General features: G+C 35.4%; 1 protein-coding gene and 1 non-coding gene across 18 annotated transcripts in view; both read left to right on the top strand.

The window, feature by feature from the left end:
• The window catches only part of LCOR (ligand dependent nuclear receptor corepressor), a 171,605-nt gene that overhangs the window by 123,380 nt on the left and 29,439 nt on the right, over positions 1 to 18,786 (top strand). For 15 of the 17 annotated variants that reach the window (XM_040624800.1, XM_040624784.1, XM_040624783.1 and 12 more), the window contains 3 exons: positions 9,081 to 9,213; positions 14,149 to 14,436; positions 17,363 to 17,456. In XM_040624800.1, coding sequence (XP_040480734.1) covers positions 9,081 to 9,213; positions 14,149 to 14,436; positions 17,363 to 17,456 — 515 coding nt within the window. The remainder of the gene's footprint in view (positions 1 to 9,080; positions 9,214 to 14,148; positions 14,437 to 17,362; positions 17,457 to 18,786) is intronic. The other 2 variants (XM_040624796.1, XM_040624788.1) reach the window with 1 other exon arrangement.
• On the top strand, positions 7,173 to 7,279 carry LOC121101349. Its single transcript, XR_005833344.1, has one exon. It is a non-coding gene; the product is annotated as a U6 spliceosomal RNA (small nuclear RNA).

The following is an 18,786-nucleotide window of genomic DNA, read 5'->3' as shown; positions in this document are numbered from 1 at the left end:
AAAGCAGCAGCAGCTCAGAGTTGATTCTGATATGACAGAATCACCTGTGGCTATGAAGAAACCAGTCTAGGGGAACCAGTTCCTGAATTCTGAAGGAAGCAATTCCTAGGGAATATAAGTTCCAATTCATGTCTCCCACTGTATTCTTATTATGTTCTAAGCCAACAACTTGTTCTTTAATAAGTAGGGATAATAACTGTGTTTTTTTATTTACAGAAAAGTATGTCACATCATTTTGTCTTTTTTTTTTTTTTTTTTTTTTTTTTTTTTTTGCCATAGTATACATAATGACTCCTTTTACAATTCAGATATGGGGGAGAGGAAATGACATGAATTTACTCTTTTTGTATCTTCTAGCTATTGTGTTAACTTTATTAGCTCTGTGTCATATGAACTTTTTTTTGGTTCATTTAATTTTGGTATAAAGTATGTACAGTGAGGATGACCTATATTTTCTTTGTATGTCATTACTATAAATTTGTTTTTAAGATTTAATTTATTTATTTGAGAGAGAGAGCGGGTCAGGGAGCAGAGGGAGAGAGAGGGGAAAAGAATCTCAAGCAGGCTCTGCGCTGACCACAGAGCCTGATGCAGGCTCGATATCATGACCTGAGCTGAAACCAAGAGTTGGACACTTAACCGACTGAGCTACCCTGGAGCCCCATATCAGTGCTGTAAATTTTTAACTTGGTGACCAGATGCAGTTGAAAAAAGTATGTGATTTTGTGTTATATTTTTCATCTTTGGTTATTATTCTGGATAAAATAAGCAAAATAACCATTTGACTGGTAAAAATTATTTTTTTAAAAGATTTTATTTTATTTATTTATTTGACAGAGAGAGACAGGCAGTGAGAGAGGGAACACAAGCAGGGGAAGTGGGAGAGGAAGAAGCAGGCTCCCAGCAGAGGAGCCGGGATGCGGGGCTCGATCGCAGAATGCCGGGATCACGCCCTGAGCCAAAGGCAGACGCTTAACGACTGAGCCACCCAGGCGCCCTGGTGAAAATTATTTTTAAACAACCATTTAAACTGTGGAAATAACTACCTTAAGGGCATACAGCAAACAGAGAATCATTTGTTCAAAAAAACAAAAAACTACTAAATCTCAGTAAGAACAATGGGACTCTGGCATTTGATCCATGACCCATTCCCACCCACCTCACTGAACTCAGCTTGAGGGAAGCTCTACTCTGAGCAGAAGGAGCAGACTGTGGGCTTCTTTCATACCTTCTAGCTTCTTGTTGGAGATGCTTTCTTCCAGGCAGCTGAGGTCAAAAAGCCTAGTGCTCCCTTCATTCACTCACCCTTTACTCAGAGTGGAAGTCTACTCCAGGCGCAGCAGAGTGAGAATACTGAGCTTTGGGCCAGGCATCATTCATAAGGCAGAAGTTCTATGCCAGGAGAGGCAAATCATCCAGCACCCCTCTCATAAAGCACAGATGTCTCTCTGAGAGAAGTGGGTCATTGTCCCAGCCCCCAGTTTCTGTGCAGTGGCACAAAGGTTCTTCCAAAGGGAAAGGCAGGCCTTGAGAGCCGAGAACTCTCTCTTAAGGAAACTGACTTTATTTGGAACAGAGCTTACAAAAAGTTGTTGAAAATGATGATTTTTGTGGTAAACGATTAAGGGGAGGCTGGTAGCTCCATGATACTAGTAGCAACAAGTGAAACGGCAGACTGGTTAGAATTTTTACCAGAAAAGAGAGAACCAGAAAAAAAAAAAAAGATAGCTAAAAGAACCCTCCTGGGATTGGAATAAGCCTCAAAGACTGGCAAAGAAACCCCACCCATACAGAGAGACCCGCTTTTATTGGAACAGAGAGTGGTGCAATTTATGCGCCATGGTGTGGCAGAAACACAATGAAACAAATTAGTAGAGGCTAACAGCTGGATGTGTGATACCACTACAGGCAGATCAGCAGGAAGCTTCTAAAGCGAAGACCTGAGAAAGAAACTGCCAGAGAGTCTAACTGAACCCACAGTCATTCCTGGTGGACAGGGAGACTGCATGCTCAAGACAGCATCTCCTGAGAAGTGGTATCAGAGGCTGCACGGTGCTAGTGAAATAGACTCAATGAACCTAGAGATAAAAAGGGACATTTTTTAATGATAAAAGGGTCAGTCTATCAGGAAGACATAATTATATCCTTACCTAACAACATAGCCCCAAAACGCATGAAGCAGAATGTGAGAGAAGTGAGGGGAGAAGGAGTTCAGCAGCAATAGTTGGATATGTTGATATTCCACTTTCAATAATGGATAGAGCATCTAGGCAGAAGATCAACAAAGATGGAAGACTTGAACAACACTGCGTATCAACTAGACCAAGAAGATACTTATATAGAACACTCCACCCAAAAAAGAACAAAATACTCATTCTTCTCAACTGTACATGGAACATTCTCCAGGAAAGACTTTCTGCTAGGCCATAAAAAAATTAAAGGATTGCAATCATGTGAAGTATGTTTTCCTACTACAGAGGAACGATATTAGAAATCAGTTACAGAGAAAATATGAGGAATTCCCAAACATGTGGAAATTAAATACCACTTCTAAATAATCAGTAGCTCAAAGAAGAAATCACAAAGGAAATTAGAAAATATTTTGAGATGAATTAAAACAAAGCCAAAACACACCAAAACTTAACGAGATGTAGCCAACAGCACCTAGACCAGAATTTATAGCTGCAAGTGCCTATATTTAAAAAGATTTCAGTTCAATACCCTGTCTTCCTCAAAAGACTAGAAAAAGAAGAGCATACTAAATCCAAAGCAAGTGGAAAGAAGGAAATAATAATGAGTAGAGCAGAAATAAATGAAATAGTACAGAAAAATAGAGAAATCAGCAAAATCAAAGGTTGGCCCTTTGAAAAGACCCAACAAAATTAATAAATGTTTTATCTAGGGCTGATCAAGAGAAAAAGCTCAAATTACTAAATCACAAGTGATATAGGAGAAATTACTACTGACCTTACATGAATAAAAAGAATTAAGGGATAATATATATATTAGCAGACTAGATAATTAGGATGAAATAAGCAAATCCCTAGAAAGACACAAACTACTGAAACTGACAAGGAGAAATAGAAAATCTGAACCAAGCTATGTTGTAGGTTGAAATGTCTATCCCACCCCACCCCACCCACCTCCCCCAAAAAAGACATGTTGAAGCTCTAATCCCTTGTACTTATGAACATGACCTTATTTGGAAATAGGGTCTTTGCAGGTTAATCAGGTTAAGACAAAGTCATACTGGATTAGAATGGATCCTAAATCCAGTGACTGATTTCTTTATAAGAAGAGAGATTTGGAGACCGAGACACACACAGGGAAGAAGTCCATGTGAGCTGGAAGTAGAAATTGGACTTACGGGGCGCCTGGGTGGCTCAGTCGTTAAGCGTCTGCCTTCGGCTCAGGCCGTGATCCCGGCGTTCTGGGATTGAGCCCCACATCAGGCTCCTCCGCTGGGAGCCTGCTTCTTCCTCTCCCACTCCCCCTGCTTGTGTTCCCTCTCTCGCTGGCTATCTCTGTCAAATAAATAAAATCTTAAAAAAAAAAAAAGAAAGAAAAGAAATTGGACTTACGCTGTCACAAGCCAAGAAATGCCAAAGATTGTTGGAAACTACCAGAAACTAGGAGAAAGCAGGGAAGGATTCTTTTGTAGACCCTCAGAGGGAGCATGGCTCTATTGACACCTTGATTGCAGATTTCTAGAATCCAGAGCTGTGAGAGAATAAGTTTCTGTGGTTCTAAGCCACTCAGTTTGTGGTAATATATTACAACAGCCCTAGGAAACTAATGCAACCTAGAACAAGTAAAGAGATTAACTTTGTAATTTTAAAATTTTCATCAAAGAAAAGCCTGTGGCCAGACATTTTCACTAGTGATTTCTGTCAGATATTTTTAAAGGATTTAATACCAATTCTTCGCAAACTTATCTAAAATATAGAGGAGGACTTACTTTGTGAGGCCAGTATTACTTGAATACCAAAACCAGACAGAGAAGTCACAAGAAAAGAACACTTCGGGCCAGTATCACTTATTTATACCAACAACAGCAGTAAAATTCTCAACAAAATATTAGCAAACCAAATCAAGCAATATATAAAACTGTTATACACCCTCACCAAGTGAGATTTATCTCAGGAATCCAAGGTTGGTTTACATCACAAAATCGATTAATGTAATACAATGCATTAATGGAATAAGTAATAGGAACCATATGATCATCACAACGGATGCCCCCCAAAAAAGTGTTTCACCAAATTCAACACCTTTTCATGATAAAAACATGTAACAAACTAGGAATAGAGGAGAAATTCCTCAGCCTAACTTACAAAAAAGTACATAGTTGTGGTGGGAGGCTGAACGTTTTTCCCCCTAAAATTAGGAATAAGACAAGGTTGTCCACTCTCATTACTTCTATGCAGTATTGTACCTGAGGCTCTAGCCTTGGCAGTTAGGCAGTAAAAAAAGAACCAAAGTTACCCAGATTACAAAAGAAGAAGTAAAAGTGTCTATTTGTAGAAGACATGATGTTGTATATGGAAAATCCTAAAGAATCTACAGAACTATTAGCGAGGTTGTAGAATACAGCATTTAAAAAAAAAAAAAAAAAGGTGGGGGCGCCTGGGTGGCACAGCGGTTAAGCGTCTGCCTTCGGCTCAGGGCGTGATCCCGGCGTTGTGGGATCAAGCCCCACATCAGGCTCCTCTGCTATGAGCCTGCTTCTTCCTCTCCCACTCCCCCTGCTTGTGTTCCCTCTCTCGCTGGCTGTCTCTATCTCTGTCAAATAAATAAATAAAATCTTTAAAAAAAAAAAAAGTGGTATTTCTAGACAAATAGCAATGAGCATTCTGAACATGAAAATTAAAACAGTTCCATTTACAATAACATCCAAAAGAATAAAATACTTAGGAATAATTTTAAGATGTTTAAGGCTTATACACTGTAAAATTTTTAAAAATTGTTGAAATAAAGAAGATGTAAATAAACAGAGAGGTATCTCATGTTCATGAATTGGAACACTTAATGTTATAAAGATGGCATTGCTTCCCCAAATGGCCTGCAGATTCAGTGCATTCTCTATCAAGACCTCTACTGCCTTTGCAGAAATTAAGAAACTGATCTTAAAATTCATATGAAAATTCAAGAGATGCATGAATAGCCAAAACAATCTTATAAAAGGAGAGAGGACTCACACTTCCCAGTTTCAGAACTTACTACAAAACTACCATGATCAACATACTGTGTTACTGGCTTACAGATTGGAAGTGTAGATCAGTGAAATAGAATTGCATGTCCAGAAGTAAAATTTATGGGTTAGTGATTCTTTTTTTTTTTTTCCCCAAAGATGTTGTATTTATTTATTAGAGAGAGAGCACACAAGCCAGGGGATGGGGAGGCAGGGGGAGAAGCATACTGCCTGCCAAGCAGGGATCCCGACGCAGGACTCGATCCCAGGACCCTGGGATCATGACTTGAGCCGAAGGCAGATGCTTAACTGACTGAGCCACTCAGGCACCTCTGGCTAGTGATTCTTGACAAAGGAAGTTGAACCCCTTTTTATACCATACACAAACCTTTACTTGAAATGGATCATATACCTAAAAGTAAGTTCTAAAACTATAGGAATAAATCTTCATGACCTTGGGTTAGGCACTAGTTTTTTAGATATAATACCAAAAGCACAAATGACCACAAAAAATAGATAAATTGAAATTCATTAAAATCAAAAACTTTTGGGGGCGCCCGGGTGGTTCAGTCAGTTTAGCATCTGCCTTTGGCTCAGGTCATCATCCCGGGGTGGTGGGATCGAGCCTCGCCCTCATCAGGCTCCCTGCAGAGCCTGTTTCTCCCTCTCCGTCTGCCTGCTGCTCCCCCTGCTTGTGCTCTCTCTGTGTCAAATAAATAATCTTTTTAAAAAATAATTTAAAACTTTTGTACTGCTAATAGTAGTAGCATCAGTGAAGTGATAAGCTCACTGATGGCCGAAGATATTTGCAAATCTTACATCTGATAATGGACTTACATCCAGAATATATCAAGAATTCTTACAACTCAACATTAAAAAAGTAGATAGCCCAGTTAAATACTGGGCAAAGCATATGAATAGACATTTCTCCAAAGAAGGCATTTAAATGACCAATTAGATGTTCAACATCAGTAGTCATTAGGGAAATATAAATCTGAACCATGAGACACCACTTCTTGTGGACTAGAATGGATGTAATAAAAAAGATAACAAGTGTTCATGAGTATGTGGAGAAGTCAGAACCCTCATTGCTGTTGAGAATATGAAATGGTTCACCTGCTTAGGAAGATGGTTCAGTACTTCCTCAGAATGGTAAACATAATTAACATGATCCAGAAATTCCACTTCTAAATATATATCCAAGAGAAATGAAAATATACATCCACACAAAAACTTGCACACAAATATTAAAGATAGCATTATTTGTATCATAGAAACCCAAATGGTCATCAGCTGATGATTGGATAAAACATGCTGTATCCATACAATGGAATATTGTTTGGCACTAAAAAGGAAGGAAGTACTGGTACATGCTACAGCATGGTGAACCTTGAAACCATTATTCCAGGAGGAAAACGTGTATCTCCCTCCCTCTCTCTCTCTCTCTCTCTCTCTCTCTCACACACACACACACACACACACACACACAAATATTGCACAATTCCATTTATATGAAATATCCAGAATAAGCAAGTCCGTAGAAGCAAAAAGTAAGAAGCAGTTGCATAGGGTTGGAGCAAATGGGAGAATGGGGAGTAGCTGACTATTAATGGGTACAGCGTTTACTTCTGGGGTACAAAAATTTAATTTATCATGGTGATGGTCCCACACCTCTGTGAACTTACCAAACAAACCATTGAATTTTACACTTCAAATGAGTGAATTGTGTGGTTATGTGTATTATATCTCAGTAAAACTATTCAAAAACAAAACAAATAGGTGTGACTGTAATTAATGTGAGCCAACTGAAAGTTATCTGTATGTTTCAGAGTCCAGGTTGATAAAATTGGTTAAAATTGTTTAATTCAAGAAAAAAACAGGTAGCACCTCCTTTACTGAGTGCTGTTAGTTGCTGTGAGTTGATTTAGATAAGACAGTAGCCTGAATGTAACATTAAACATGGTTGAAATACAGATATTCTGAGCTTGCTTTGGCAGCGCATATACTAAAATTGGAATGATACAGAAAAGATTAGCGTGGCCCTTGCGTAAGGATGATACAGAAATTTGTGAAGTGTTCCATATTTTTATGATGAGCACCGGGTGTTGTATGTAAGTGTTGAATCACTAAATTCTGCACCTGAAACTAATATTACACTGTATATTAACTGGCAGGAATTTAAATAAAAACTTGGGGGGAAAATACACATTTTTGTAAAAGTGTATGTAGAATCACTCACTGTAACTACACTGTGTACAGTGCATCCTTCAACTAACATCTTCTCTAAGATATAAATGTTTCTAAACATGAAAAATAAATATAGATATTCTGCTCAAAGTCTGACCAAACTGACTAAATGTAGGACTAAGGAGTTAAGTACAGTTCATGCCATGTAATGTCTCATTTAAAAAATCACCAAACAATGAAATGGCATTAAAGTATAATACAGTGGAGGATTTTATTGGACTCTTTAATTAATACCTATTCCTAATACCTTTTAGATGTTAAATCTGTATCAAAATTACATTATTTTGTGATTGATTTTAAAAAGTTACTTAAAAATTTCTTTAGGCCACAGAAGAGAATGTTGGCAAATAGAACTATAATAAAGGTTTTCATAATGATTTATAACACAATATTTTCTTTATGTGGAAGACTTAATAGGTCTAATATAGAAATTATATGGGATGATTATTTTAGTTTGATTATGCAAGAGAGTTCTTCATATTAAACTATTTATTTGTAATATATAATTGCTAAATGTGTCTTTGCAAAATATGATTTGGGTTGTGCTGTCAAGACCGTTTGAATGATAGGGAAATCAAGCTGGTTGCAAATATCATTGGTGTATTTGAAATCTTTAAGAAAAATTGTTCATGGATTATAACATTCTTTCAGTGTCTTGTTTATTACTTCTTTTTCATTGTGTCAAGGTATGTCCCCATTTTCTTGTTTAGAGTACTTTTAAGTTTTCCATGACATAAGTAAATGCACATGGTGATACATTGCAGTGATCTGAAGTAAATTATATGTGCTGGAACTTAAAGAACACTTAAAACATGTACTTTCCTTTTCTTTACACTTTTATTTTCTATTACCATAGTTTCTTGTTTATTAGCTACAAAAGTGGAAATAAGTACAAAGCATTAACAACATAGTGTAGTGCTCCTGCAGTCTGAGAACAGATTCTGGGAGTGTTCGGGATGAGTCTAGTTTAGCATTTTGAAACTTTCTGATCAGGACTTAAATTTTTATATTGTAAACCTTTTAAGCATGTGTAGTGATGTTTACCTTTAGAACATACGATGCACTCTAGTTTTAAATTCTATTAATTTCACAACTGTAAACATTTGAAAGCTATAGTTTATGAAATAGTATTCTAGGCACAGAATTATAAATTCAGATAACTTTCTATTTGAGTTTTCCCTTCTTATGGCCCTTCAAAAAATGTTTGTTTTGTGTCTGGAAAAAACTTCTTGAACTTGGAGAGCAAGCATGATCCTCAAATAATATTTAAGGTTTAAGGTGTCTTTTTGTTTGAGTTGAATTGTGTGTGAGGTATTCCTATGTAGTATAATAAGAACTGATATATTTGAATGCTCAAGAAAAATTTTCCTTTAGTATTAGTTTAATTAGAGTTTCTCTGTAAATTTTAAACATAATTCATAAGATAAATAAAAACCACCCAAAGTATATTTTTACATTCACTTTGCTTTTGTACTTTTGTGGAGATAAATTTTATTCTGATTCGAAGTTTTAAAATACTTTAATTGTATTAAACTGATTTGTCTTATCTGTTACTAACATTTGTCTTTGATATTGCATATGTGCTTTTGATACTGAATGGGGAAAGATTTTTGTGCAAATATTTCACCAAATATTTTTACAGGGACACTTAGTCGGTCTGGATGAACCAGCTTCGGGAGCTGGGCAAGAAGCTCTGCTTAAACAAGAGCAAGCAAAAATCATTCGATTCGAGAGACAAGCAGAAGAGTTCCTCAATGCAGTCTTTTATAGAAAAGGTTGGTTCTAGCGAAGAATGGCATTTAGCATCTGCTTGTCTTATATTAATTTCCTTAATTTTAATGTCATTTTTTAAAAGTCACTTTAAAAATATTTTTCGTTATTGATAATACACTTTATATTCCTTTGGTCAAGTTAAATTTGGAATAGGGTAAGGCAACCCTTCTCCCTCCTTTTCATTCTGAAGTGATGGTGTCATATAACTTTTTATTAGGTAAATAGTTCCTGAAAGTATTATGAACATCTGAAAATTCTAAGGTTTCAGCAGTACAGTATTTTCTCAGACAAATATTCTTCATAGTTACAGTTTTAATCACAGATAACCATAAAACCAACTGTATATAAAATTTTAGTAATTCCTCACTGAAATTCATTTGGAAAAAAGATGTGAAGTTATATCTTAAAGTTAGATTTGCAAGCATTTTTCCTTGATATAGTCTTGCTTCACTAAAATTTCATTGAATTATTAAAATTAGAGAAAGAAATTCATTATTATATAATAAAACCCATACCCCATATATTGGAGATGGTATTTAATAGCTCCACCTCTTAGATTTTTCAATTTTTCTTTCTCCTTGAAACTTTTGTAGACAAGTTTTACATTTCTTTTCACTGTTCATAAAGCATAGTTGCTATCAGCCAGGACCTTCAGAAAGCTTCCCTCCATGATCCATTCTAGTGAAGTCTTTACCTTCAAGAAATTCTTTCTAAATGGATTTGTATTCCTTAGTTATGTCTTTCCTCTGGTTCCAAGATGGAGGTTACTGTGAGAGGTTCTAAAAAAGTTTCCTACAAACTCCTCCTAATCCTGAATATTCCTTATTTAATCTTCAGCAGACTCAATGATTCTGCTTTCTTTATGTGTTCTAGTTTACACCTCTCATTCTTGTGGGAATTCCCTCCTTCCCTCCAAAGTTAGAAGGGTGATTTTTGCCTATATACTGGTTGAAAGTCTAATTAAAGTGCTATTCTGATTGGTTGGTTACAGTTGGAGACCAGCTGATGTTCTGCTTAATGTGCTCAGTATTTTCAGAATGGAGTATGAAGTTAGGTGTCATATAAAATTAAGGAGTGAAGAAGATTATTGTTTTCAATGCACTTTTTTTTTCTCCCATCAGATCCCTATGCAAAATTAAATCTTTTAGTACATCTTCACTTCTCTTTTCATACCCTCTAGCACCCCCAGACCTAAAGCTCCCAACTGAGGCTCCCATGCCCACTTTATCTTCCCCTTAAAGTACCCTGAATTTTGAAATCATGTTCAAAATAGTAATTGACTTAGTTTTACAAACATTTGATTGTTTTATTAAGGTAATTCACATTTAAAGTATAAATGATAGATCGGTTCTGTCAGTTTATTAACAAAACATCTTTACAGCTCCTCTGCTATTCTCTACTTTAGGATATGTAGTGAGTCATGGGTCTAATGCTGCAGCAAACTTCATGATCTGAAAAGAGGAACTCCTCTCCCTAATATACATATGGAGAAACCACTTTTCATCTACTCTTTGCTTACAGGGAGTTAATAAGATCAATCATAAGCATATTCCTCAAGAGAATTCTAGCCACTTTCTCTACTAGTCCTATCCCTTTGTCATGTAGGAATAACAAAGTTCTTACAAGTTTTCTTATTTAAACATTAAACTTTTGGGCACATGGGGGAATTTTTACCTTCCAGTCAGTCTTAGGGTAGACTTCAAGAGATGAGAGTCCTCTGAAATTGTATGTAAGGTTAAGATTGTGTATTTGTATACGGGCATATAATGCTCAGAAAAACTATTGCTTTTTTTATTGGAAGTTCCTTCCTCCTCGTTTTATGCATTAATGTTGTTATTTTTAGATATTGTATTAATCTTCATGAAAATGTCTCCAAGGTGACCATTAGTCCTCTTCAGATTATACCAAAAATGTATAACATGAAGAGATATGACAAGCAATTTAGTCTGAAGGGGATTTTTTTTTAAATAAATAGTTCAGAAATTTGGATTGAGTTGTTACTAAGTATTGCAAATGAATGTTTTTTGTTTTTGGAGGGGAGAAGAGGGGCAGAGGGAGAGAGAATCTTAAGCAGGCTTCATGCCTAGCTTAAGAACAGTGAGGTCATGACTTGAGCTGAAATCAAGAGTCGGACGCTTAACTGACTAAGCCACCCAGGCACCCTGAAAATTTTATGTGTTAAATAATTGAGTATGAAAAGGTACCATAAGCTAAGTAGGAACGTAGATGCAATAAAAGTAGGCTTTTGTGGTATGGACTCTATAATAAATTCCAGCTTACAAACAGTATACCTTCTACAGCTGTCATTATCATATTTTTTTCAGCTTGCTTCGTCACTTGTGTTAGAAAATTTGACACTTTCCTGAAAGTTTGATTTTAAAAAATTTTTTTTAATTTTAATTTTTAAATTTATTAAGATTTTGAGAGAGTGCACGGGGCGGGGGGTGCAGAGGGAGATGGAGAGAATCCCAAGCAGACTCCACGCTGAGCGTGGACCCAGTGCGGGGCTTAGTCTCATGACCTTGAGATCGCAACCTGAGCCGAAACCAAGAGTTGGATGCTCAACTGACTGAACCACCCAGGCTCCCCAGATTTGCATTTTTAAAACACACAGGTGGCTGGTGAGCATTTACTTGTTTTCCTGTAGTTTTAATTTTGATTTGATTTGTTGTTTTTATTTATTAGTTGTGCGTGTTCCTCAAGGCATATCTAGGTTTATAGAAGTTGTGTTTTGTTTTAAATAAGCGAAAGAATGAAATGTGTTCAGGAAATCTTTTCAAAAGATATAGAAATTCAAATGGCAGAGATGTCATCAATTTGTGAATATGAATCATGTTTTATGATTATGTTCTTCATTCAAAAAGGCAAAACAGACTGCAGTCATTTAAAGCTCAGAGGTAGCAATTTTTGGTCTTTATCCTAAAATCTCTGACTCTTCACAAATCTCTTTAATTATATGTATGACTCTAATTAAACACATCTCATAAATTCATTTTGCTTCCTATTTGGAAACTTTCTTCTTTATGTGTTACTGGGGATAAGAAGATACACTAATATATTAAAACTTGAAATTATATGCAGTCTTTCATTTGGAAGATGGATCTTAAGTGGAAAGTTAAATGAATATTAGTAAGAGTATTCAGTGGGTAGAGAGATTTTAAAAAAACCAGTGTGTGGCCAAAATGTTTATTAGAACATTTAAGGAGCTCATCAGTGGTTGCAGTAATTTCTGAACCTTACCTAATTGAACACCTTAATTCTTAAACCATTTAGCGTACTCTATAGAGAAGAAGCATGGGGTTAGAAATACTTGTTAGTAGAACAGAAATGTTACTGTTGATAAAGCAAACCTCATTAAACTTCAGAGAATTTAATATTCTGACTTTAGACTATCTTCTGGTATTAAATGTCATCTTTCAGGGAAAAAAATTGTTCTTATGAGTCCCATGGGGTTTTGGTGATGATGATGATGTGTGTGTGTTTGTTTACTGGGGAGATTTTAGATTTTAATAGTTATAAGTCAGTTTTTCTCTAAATTTATAAATCAACCTAATAACCTTCCAGCTCCAACTGTATTATGGGTAAAGTAATTTACCTTCTATAGTTAAATCTTTAAAAGACCAAGGAAACTCAGGTTTTCTGAGAACTGTCTTCTAAAAACCTCTGAAGTGTGTTGGGGAAGTAAAGGTCATAGGTGGAACATTAAGATCATGTGGAGAGTTTTAATCAGGGGTCTACCACTAACCATCTATACAGATTTGAAGAGGCCATTTATTCTTTAAAAACATTAACCTCATTTGTCTAAAGAAAAACAAAACTATTTGATGAGGATTGATTTAACTGATCCATTTATTCCTCAATTAATATGAATGCATACTTTATGCCAGGCAAGATTAGGTGCTGAATACACAGAGGTAAACAAACATAATCTCTGCTCTTGAGAAGCTTAGTCTCCCTGAGAGTGTGGTAACGGTAGAGATGTGATGACCTATTTATACCAAACATTTTCCCTTTTATATTCCACCATTTGACCTTCAGGGTCCCTTCCAGGACTGAAAGTTCTATGAGTTAGTGAATTCATATGTTTTAAAATTAACATTGATTAGAAATTCATAACTTAGGTGTTTATTTCTTTACTTCCTTAGCTGTTATGTTTAATGATTGGTAGAGTGTATTTAAAGAACTCATGGCAAGTATATGGGCTTAAACTTTTGAGATTTGGCATTTAAACTCCTAGCCTAGGGGTTCTAAAATTGTGATCCCTCAACCAGCTGCAGCTAAAAACTTACTAGAAATGCCAGTCCTTGAGCTCACACTAGAACTGCTGAATGAGTGACTCTGGGGATAGGACCCAGCAATCTGTTTTTATAAGCCCTTGAAGTGATTCTGATGAGCCTGAAAATGGGAGGCTATTGCCCCATTCTATCATGGATGTTTTAAGTATCTCCTTTTATAATTTTGATATGCCTTCCATCTTTAACAGAACGTAAATTAAGCACTCATGAACTAAGTAATCCAACAATTCAGGAAGATATAGCTAAGAAAAGGTCTAGGAGAAACCAAATATGATCTGTAGGTGGTAAATAGGGAGGTAATTATTTCATAAAAGAAAGGTTTGAGATTTCTGTATCAGGTAAGTGATTCTTGCCCATAAGATATACTATTTGTTATCCCTTCATTTAATTTCATAATATTGAGGGGCTGGTGTTTAGAATAATGATTTTTTGAAAAAAAAAATTTTTTTTTTTAAATCTGGAACTCAAGCTTAGAGATTAAAAATAAAATTCTGAGAAGGAATACTACTTTTAGGATATTGCATTATAAGAAAAAAGATAAGATGAAATTTTATGTTTGCTTGAAAGCTGTCTCTCTCTCTCTCTCTTTTTTTTTTTAAGTACATTGTCCCAATTTAAAAGTAAATAAATCTTTGTTTACAGACAGTCCCTGGGTCTCCGACCCCAATATTCCCCTAGTGGCCCGTGAGATCATGCAGCGAATGATCCAACAATTTGCTGCTGAATATACCTCAAAAAATAGCTCTACTCAGGACCCCAGCCAGCCCAATAGCACAAAGAACCAAAGCCTGCCGAAAGCATCTCCAGTCACCACCTCTCCCACGGCTGCAACTACTCAGAACCCTGTGCTCAGCAAACTTCTCATGGCTGACCAAGACTCACCTCTGGACCTTACTGTCAGAAAGTCTCAGTCAGAACCTAGCGAACAAGGTATGGTTTGATGTCAAGGTCTCCTCTGTCCAATCAGAATACTTTAATTGGGGAAGAAAAAATTATTGGCAAGTAGGGCACCAGTAACAATAATAGGATAAAAACTAATGTGATTCTTAAATTATTCCTGACTCTGCAGTGGTAGAGAAGAAGTACAGATAAAATGGCTACCTTACGTATCAGTTCGTAGTTACGAGTAATGTACCACCCAGGAAAGTAGGTGGTTACAGTTGTTACTGATCTTTAATTAACTTGATATTTATGTAAGTGTTTTATACTTTCTAAAGCTTTGCCATATCTATTGTTTTTAAAACCCCTGTGCAAAATTAAGTTTTCCCCCTATCTATCAGTGTTCTAGGATTAGCACCTGAGAAATAAATATGTTTTATTAGGTAGAAGTTATACTCTGCAAATGAAATTATAAGGCAAGAATGTGTATTGTTTGCATTTTTAAAAAAGAAACTCCTGGGGTTAGGTATAATGAGGAAGACATTGACACACCAGGTGGTTCAGTGTATTCAATATTTTATAAATACACAAACACAAGCATATGCATATATGCTGTGTTATGAACTAACCTTAGAATATTTCCAAAAGGTAATTTTAATTTGTTGATGAGGATCCTCATTAAGGGAAAAGGTTAAGAGGTTATCAGTTTTGCTTATTAGCACATATTTCTTGAATTTATGAAAAGTTTACTCTCTTGAATAGATTAAATATTTTTGTTGCTTTGTGATCTCATTTTACCTTTAATTTCACAAAGATGAAGTGAGCATTTCAATTCTGCCATTGCTTGACCCATTACAGATTGTAAATTGGTGAGGCCTATTCTAATGAGATTTCCTGTCATAGAAATCTCATAAAGAGTGTGCAGAAAGTTACGAGATGTGTAGATTTACTGGTTAGAAATACAGGTTCATTTTGCAAAAAGTTGAATCCGTATGAAGAACCTCTTTGAAAGGACTTTTCTTTTGCTTATTTTAAGTAATTTAAGAGGGTTTTATACTTAATGGACTGGCTTTAGTTTATTAAAGAATGTATTTTTGAATAGTAGTTTCTGCTTTTTTCCTGTTTGGGGGTAATGAATAGCAATCACAATCTCAGAATTCTGAGAGATTTCCTGGTAGAACTCCTCATTGTCATATGTTCACACTGATCAGTGTACTTTTACTTCTGGTTACCAAAGCAAAAATGTGCTTTTCTGTGCTTTTTCTTTTTGTCGAGGATTATCTTTACCAAAGATTGGTAGCTTTTATTAAAAAACTCCTTGCTCTAAATATTCCATTAAAAACTTCAGGTCTACAATAGGAGAATGACAGCATATAAAGGTTGCATTTAAAGTATTAATAGTGAAGATAAATATATAAAGATACCACTTAGTCTAATTTAACTTCTAGTTGGTGCTGTGCTTAAGAGAGATGTTGTACTGACGGTATGCTCTCGTCAACAGAAATTTGAGCTAGATGACGGGATTATAGTGTATAGTCTTTAAGGGAAACAAAATTTTTAAAATGATATTTCCCAAATGAATTTTCAGGTGTTTTCAATGAAATCACAGTATATTTAGTATATTTAAGTAGATAAAGTATATTGCCTGTGTGATTAGACAGACTTGGAAGTCTTTAAATAATAGTGTCTTTGGTTGGAAATACTTTAAGCAGTGTATTTGCTTGTTAGATGTCTAATGGGGTTAAGATGTCTAATAGGACACTTGGTTCTGTAAGATTACAGTTATATTTTTAGAAATATTGGTAACTCTAAAGGACAACACTTATTCTGTATGAGTGTGGGATTTTTGGTTTACAGACTCAGTCACGTATTTACTTCTAACAGCAGGAAATCAGGAGTGGCGGTGTCCTCAGATACGAGTCGTATGTAGGTTCTGTATTGGGGCAGTTTTTAACATAACTAGATAGAAAGTCCTCTCTACTGACCAACTGAAAATCAGAGGCATGGAGTATTAGCTTTCTTTGTTAATTTTGGACAGAATGGCAACTTTAAAAGTTGTCCAGATGATGAGTTTTCCTTTTTAGACATGCCTATGAGGAAAAAAAAAGTCTTTGTTGGAAAAGAAGGTCTTCTGATTTTGTGTTTTAATGGTATTGAATTTGTTATTTGGTCTAGCTTCAGTAAAAAGGCTAAACATCTAGGCTGTCATCACTATCAAGACTGTTTCATTCTTCTTTCTTTCCCTAAACTTTGCTCACCAGTTTGTAATAGCTTATTAATTCAAAAACCTTCCCTTTATAGATTCCAAGAAGGGAATTTTGAATTTCTGCAGATTTTTTCCAAAAGATTGAATCCAAATACACAGTTTTTTGCACATGTGTCTGAAGAAAATTAGGACTCATGAAAATTATAAACAGTTAACATCTGATTCATCGTACAGACTATCTTGTATATACATGTAATTTAACCATATAAACTTGTATTTTAAAATGATCTGTGTTATATAAAATTTTCTAAATCCAACTTTTATGTACTTAAGTGCTTCAGGTAGACTTAGCTCTTGAGGACTTTAGTTTTATAATTTGTATGATGTGGCATTAAAAACTTAGGTGCTTTTATGAAGGTAAATTTACAAAATGGAGTCTAATAGTTCTGTTACAGAACTTCATACTGTGTAAACTGCAATTTCTAATATCTCACTATATCCTAACATCTTCAGTGATATGCTATATCTTTTGCCCTACTAATAAAATATTTAACCCTTGGAGATATTAGATATAACAAGCTTTGCTAAATGTATGTCACTTTAGGAGGGAAAATAATCCTTATTCTATTAACGAATTGACTTCAGAACTCACATATATGGCTAGTGTATCTGCATGGTTGACTAGGCCTGTTGCTTTGTCATTTTGGTCTCTTCAGTCCACATTTGTTCCTAGTTTTTAATATCCTCAGGTGTTTGTTTGTGTCTCTACAGACGGTGTACTTGATCTGTCCACTAAGAAAAGTCCATGTGCTGGCAGCACTTCCCTGAGCCATTCTCCAGGCTGCTCCAGTACTCAAGGGAACGGGTAAGGGAAAATATTTGTAGCCTTCCACAGTTTTATAGGGGACAGTTTATCAAAGAGTGGTGCATATCTCCATTATTTGTTCTAAAAATTAAGTCTTCAGAGTAACACTCTTGTAAGTGGGCCTTTAGTAAATTACTTAGTCCATCGCTCAAGTAAAAGCACAATCTGTGAAGTCCAGAATTGACTAGTGTAGATCAGTTTTGCCAGATCATTACAGATAGTGAGTAATGAAAATATGGCAAGAATGTCTTTGGCCTTTTTGTTGTTGAGTGTTTGAGAGTGGGAAACCCAACCTAGGTAATTCCAGAGTTCAGATGTGAGGCAGTATTATGTGTGCTGAAGTTGTTGAATGAAAATTGGGCTCCAGTACTTAACTTGTTATCTCTAATGGAGTGTGTGGGTATGTAGGGGCTGTTCATTTTTTTCTGGTTTGGTTTGGTTTGGTTTCATTTGTTGATTTGAACTGCAGTTTTAACTCTGTGTGGCAGTTCAGAAAATGTAATTGTATGTATTTTTCGTTTTTTAAGTGGTTAAGACTGTAGTTGTTGGGATAACCATCTTATGCTACCAAGACATTATTACATGCGCAGTTTTGATAACTCTTAGATTAAAGTGAATTTTCTGACCACCTAATTTTATAGTATAAGAATTGTCTTAATTTTCCCTCTACATGTACATAAAAACCACTTAGAAAAGTCAGGTATTAATGAAGACATTTAAATAACATATTGGGAAGGATTTCCATAAAATTGTGTTGTAACCAAAAATCAACTTCATATATGAAAAGTAACTTTGGTAAGTTAAATTAGTTAATATGTAGGTTTCTTTAACTTTTAGAATACCAACATAGGGAACTTGTTTAGATGTTAAAGGAATAAGTACACACTAAATGGACTAACCTTTTTCAACTTACTCTTAATTACTTTCAAATTGAAGAATTCCTTTACTGACTTCTAAAATGCTGCCTTTATTTTCTCTAAAATTCCATCATTTTCCTTTTTCTCTCCTTTCTTCAGTGAACTAAAAGTAACATTGATTTAATGCAGTTTGCATAGTTTATTAATCTTTTTTTCTTAAGCCCTTCTTTTCACTATAGTTTATATTAGATACAAGTCATTGTGTTCCCAAATCATTGGGTTCCATTTATATATCACAAAGCTTGAATTGTGTAATTAAGGACACATGTAGGAGAAACCTCAGTGTGGTTTGCATAAATGAATCCCTTGCTTAAGATTTACTTTAAACTTGGCCACCAAGTCCATGTATAATGTGGTTGAAGTTGCTGTGTTTACCCCTCTGAATGGAAAGAAAGTGTTTTTTATGTAGTATC

The sequence above is a fragment of the Ursus maritimus genome, unplaced genomic scaffold (genome assembly GCF_017311325.1).
Source record: "Ursus maritimus isolate PB19 unplaced genomic scaffold, ASM1731132v1 scaffold_7, whole genome shotgun sequence".
NCBI lineage: Eukaryota > Metazoa > Chordata > Mammalia > Carnivora > Ursidae > Ursus > Ursus maritimus.
The sequence above is the reverse complement of the archived record's forward strand: the minus strand, read 5'-3'. Positions and strand labels throughout refer to the sequence as shown.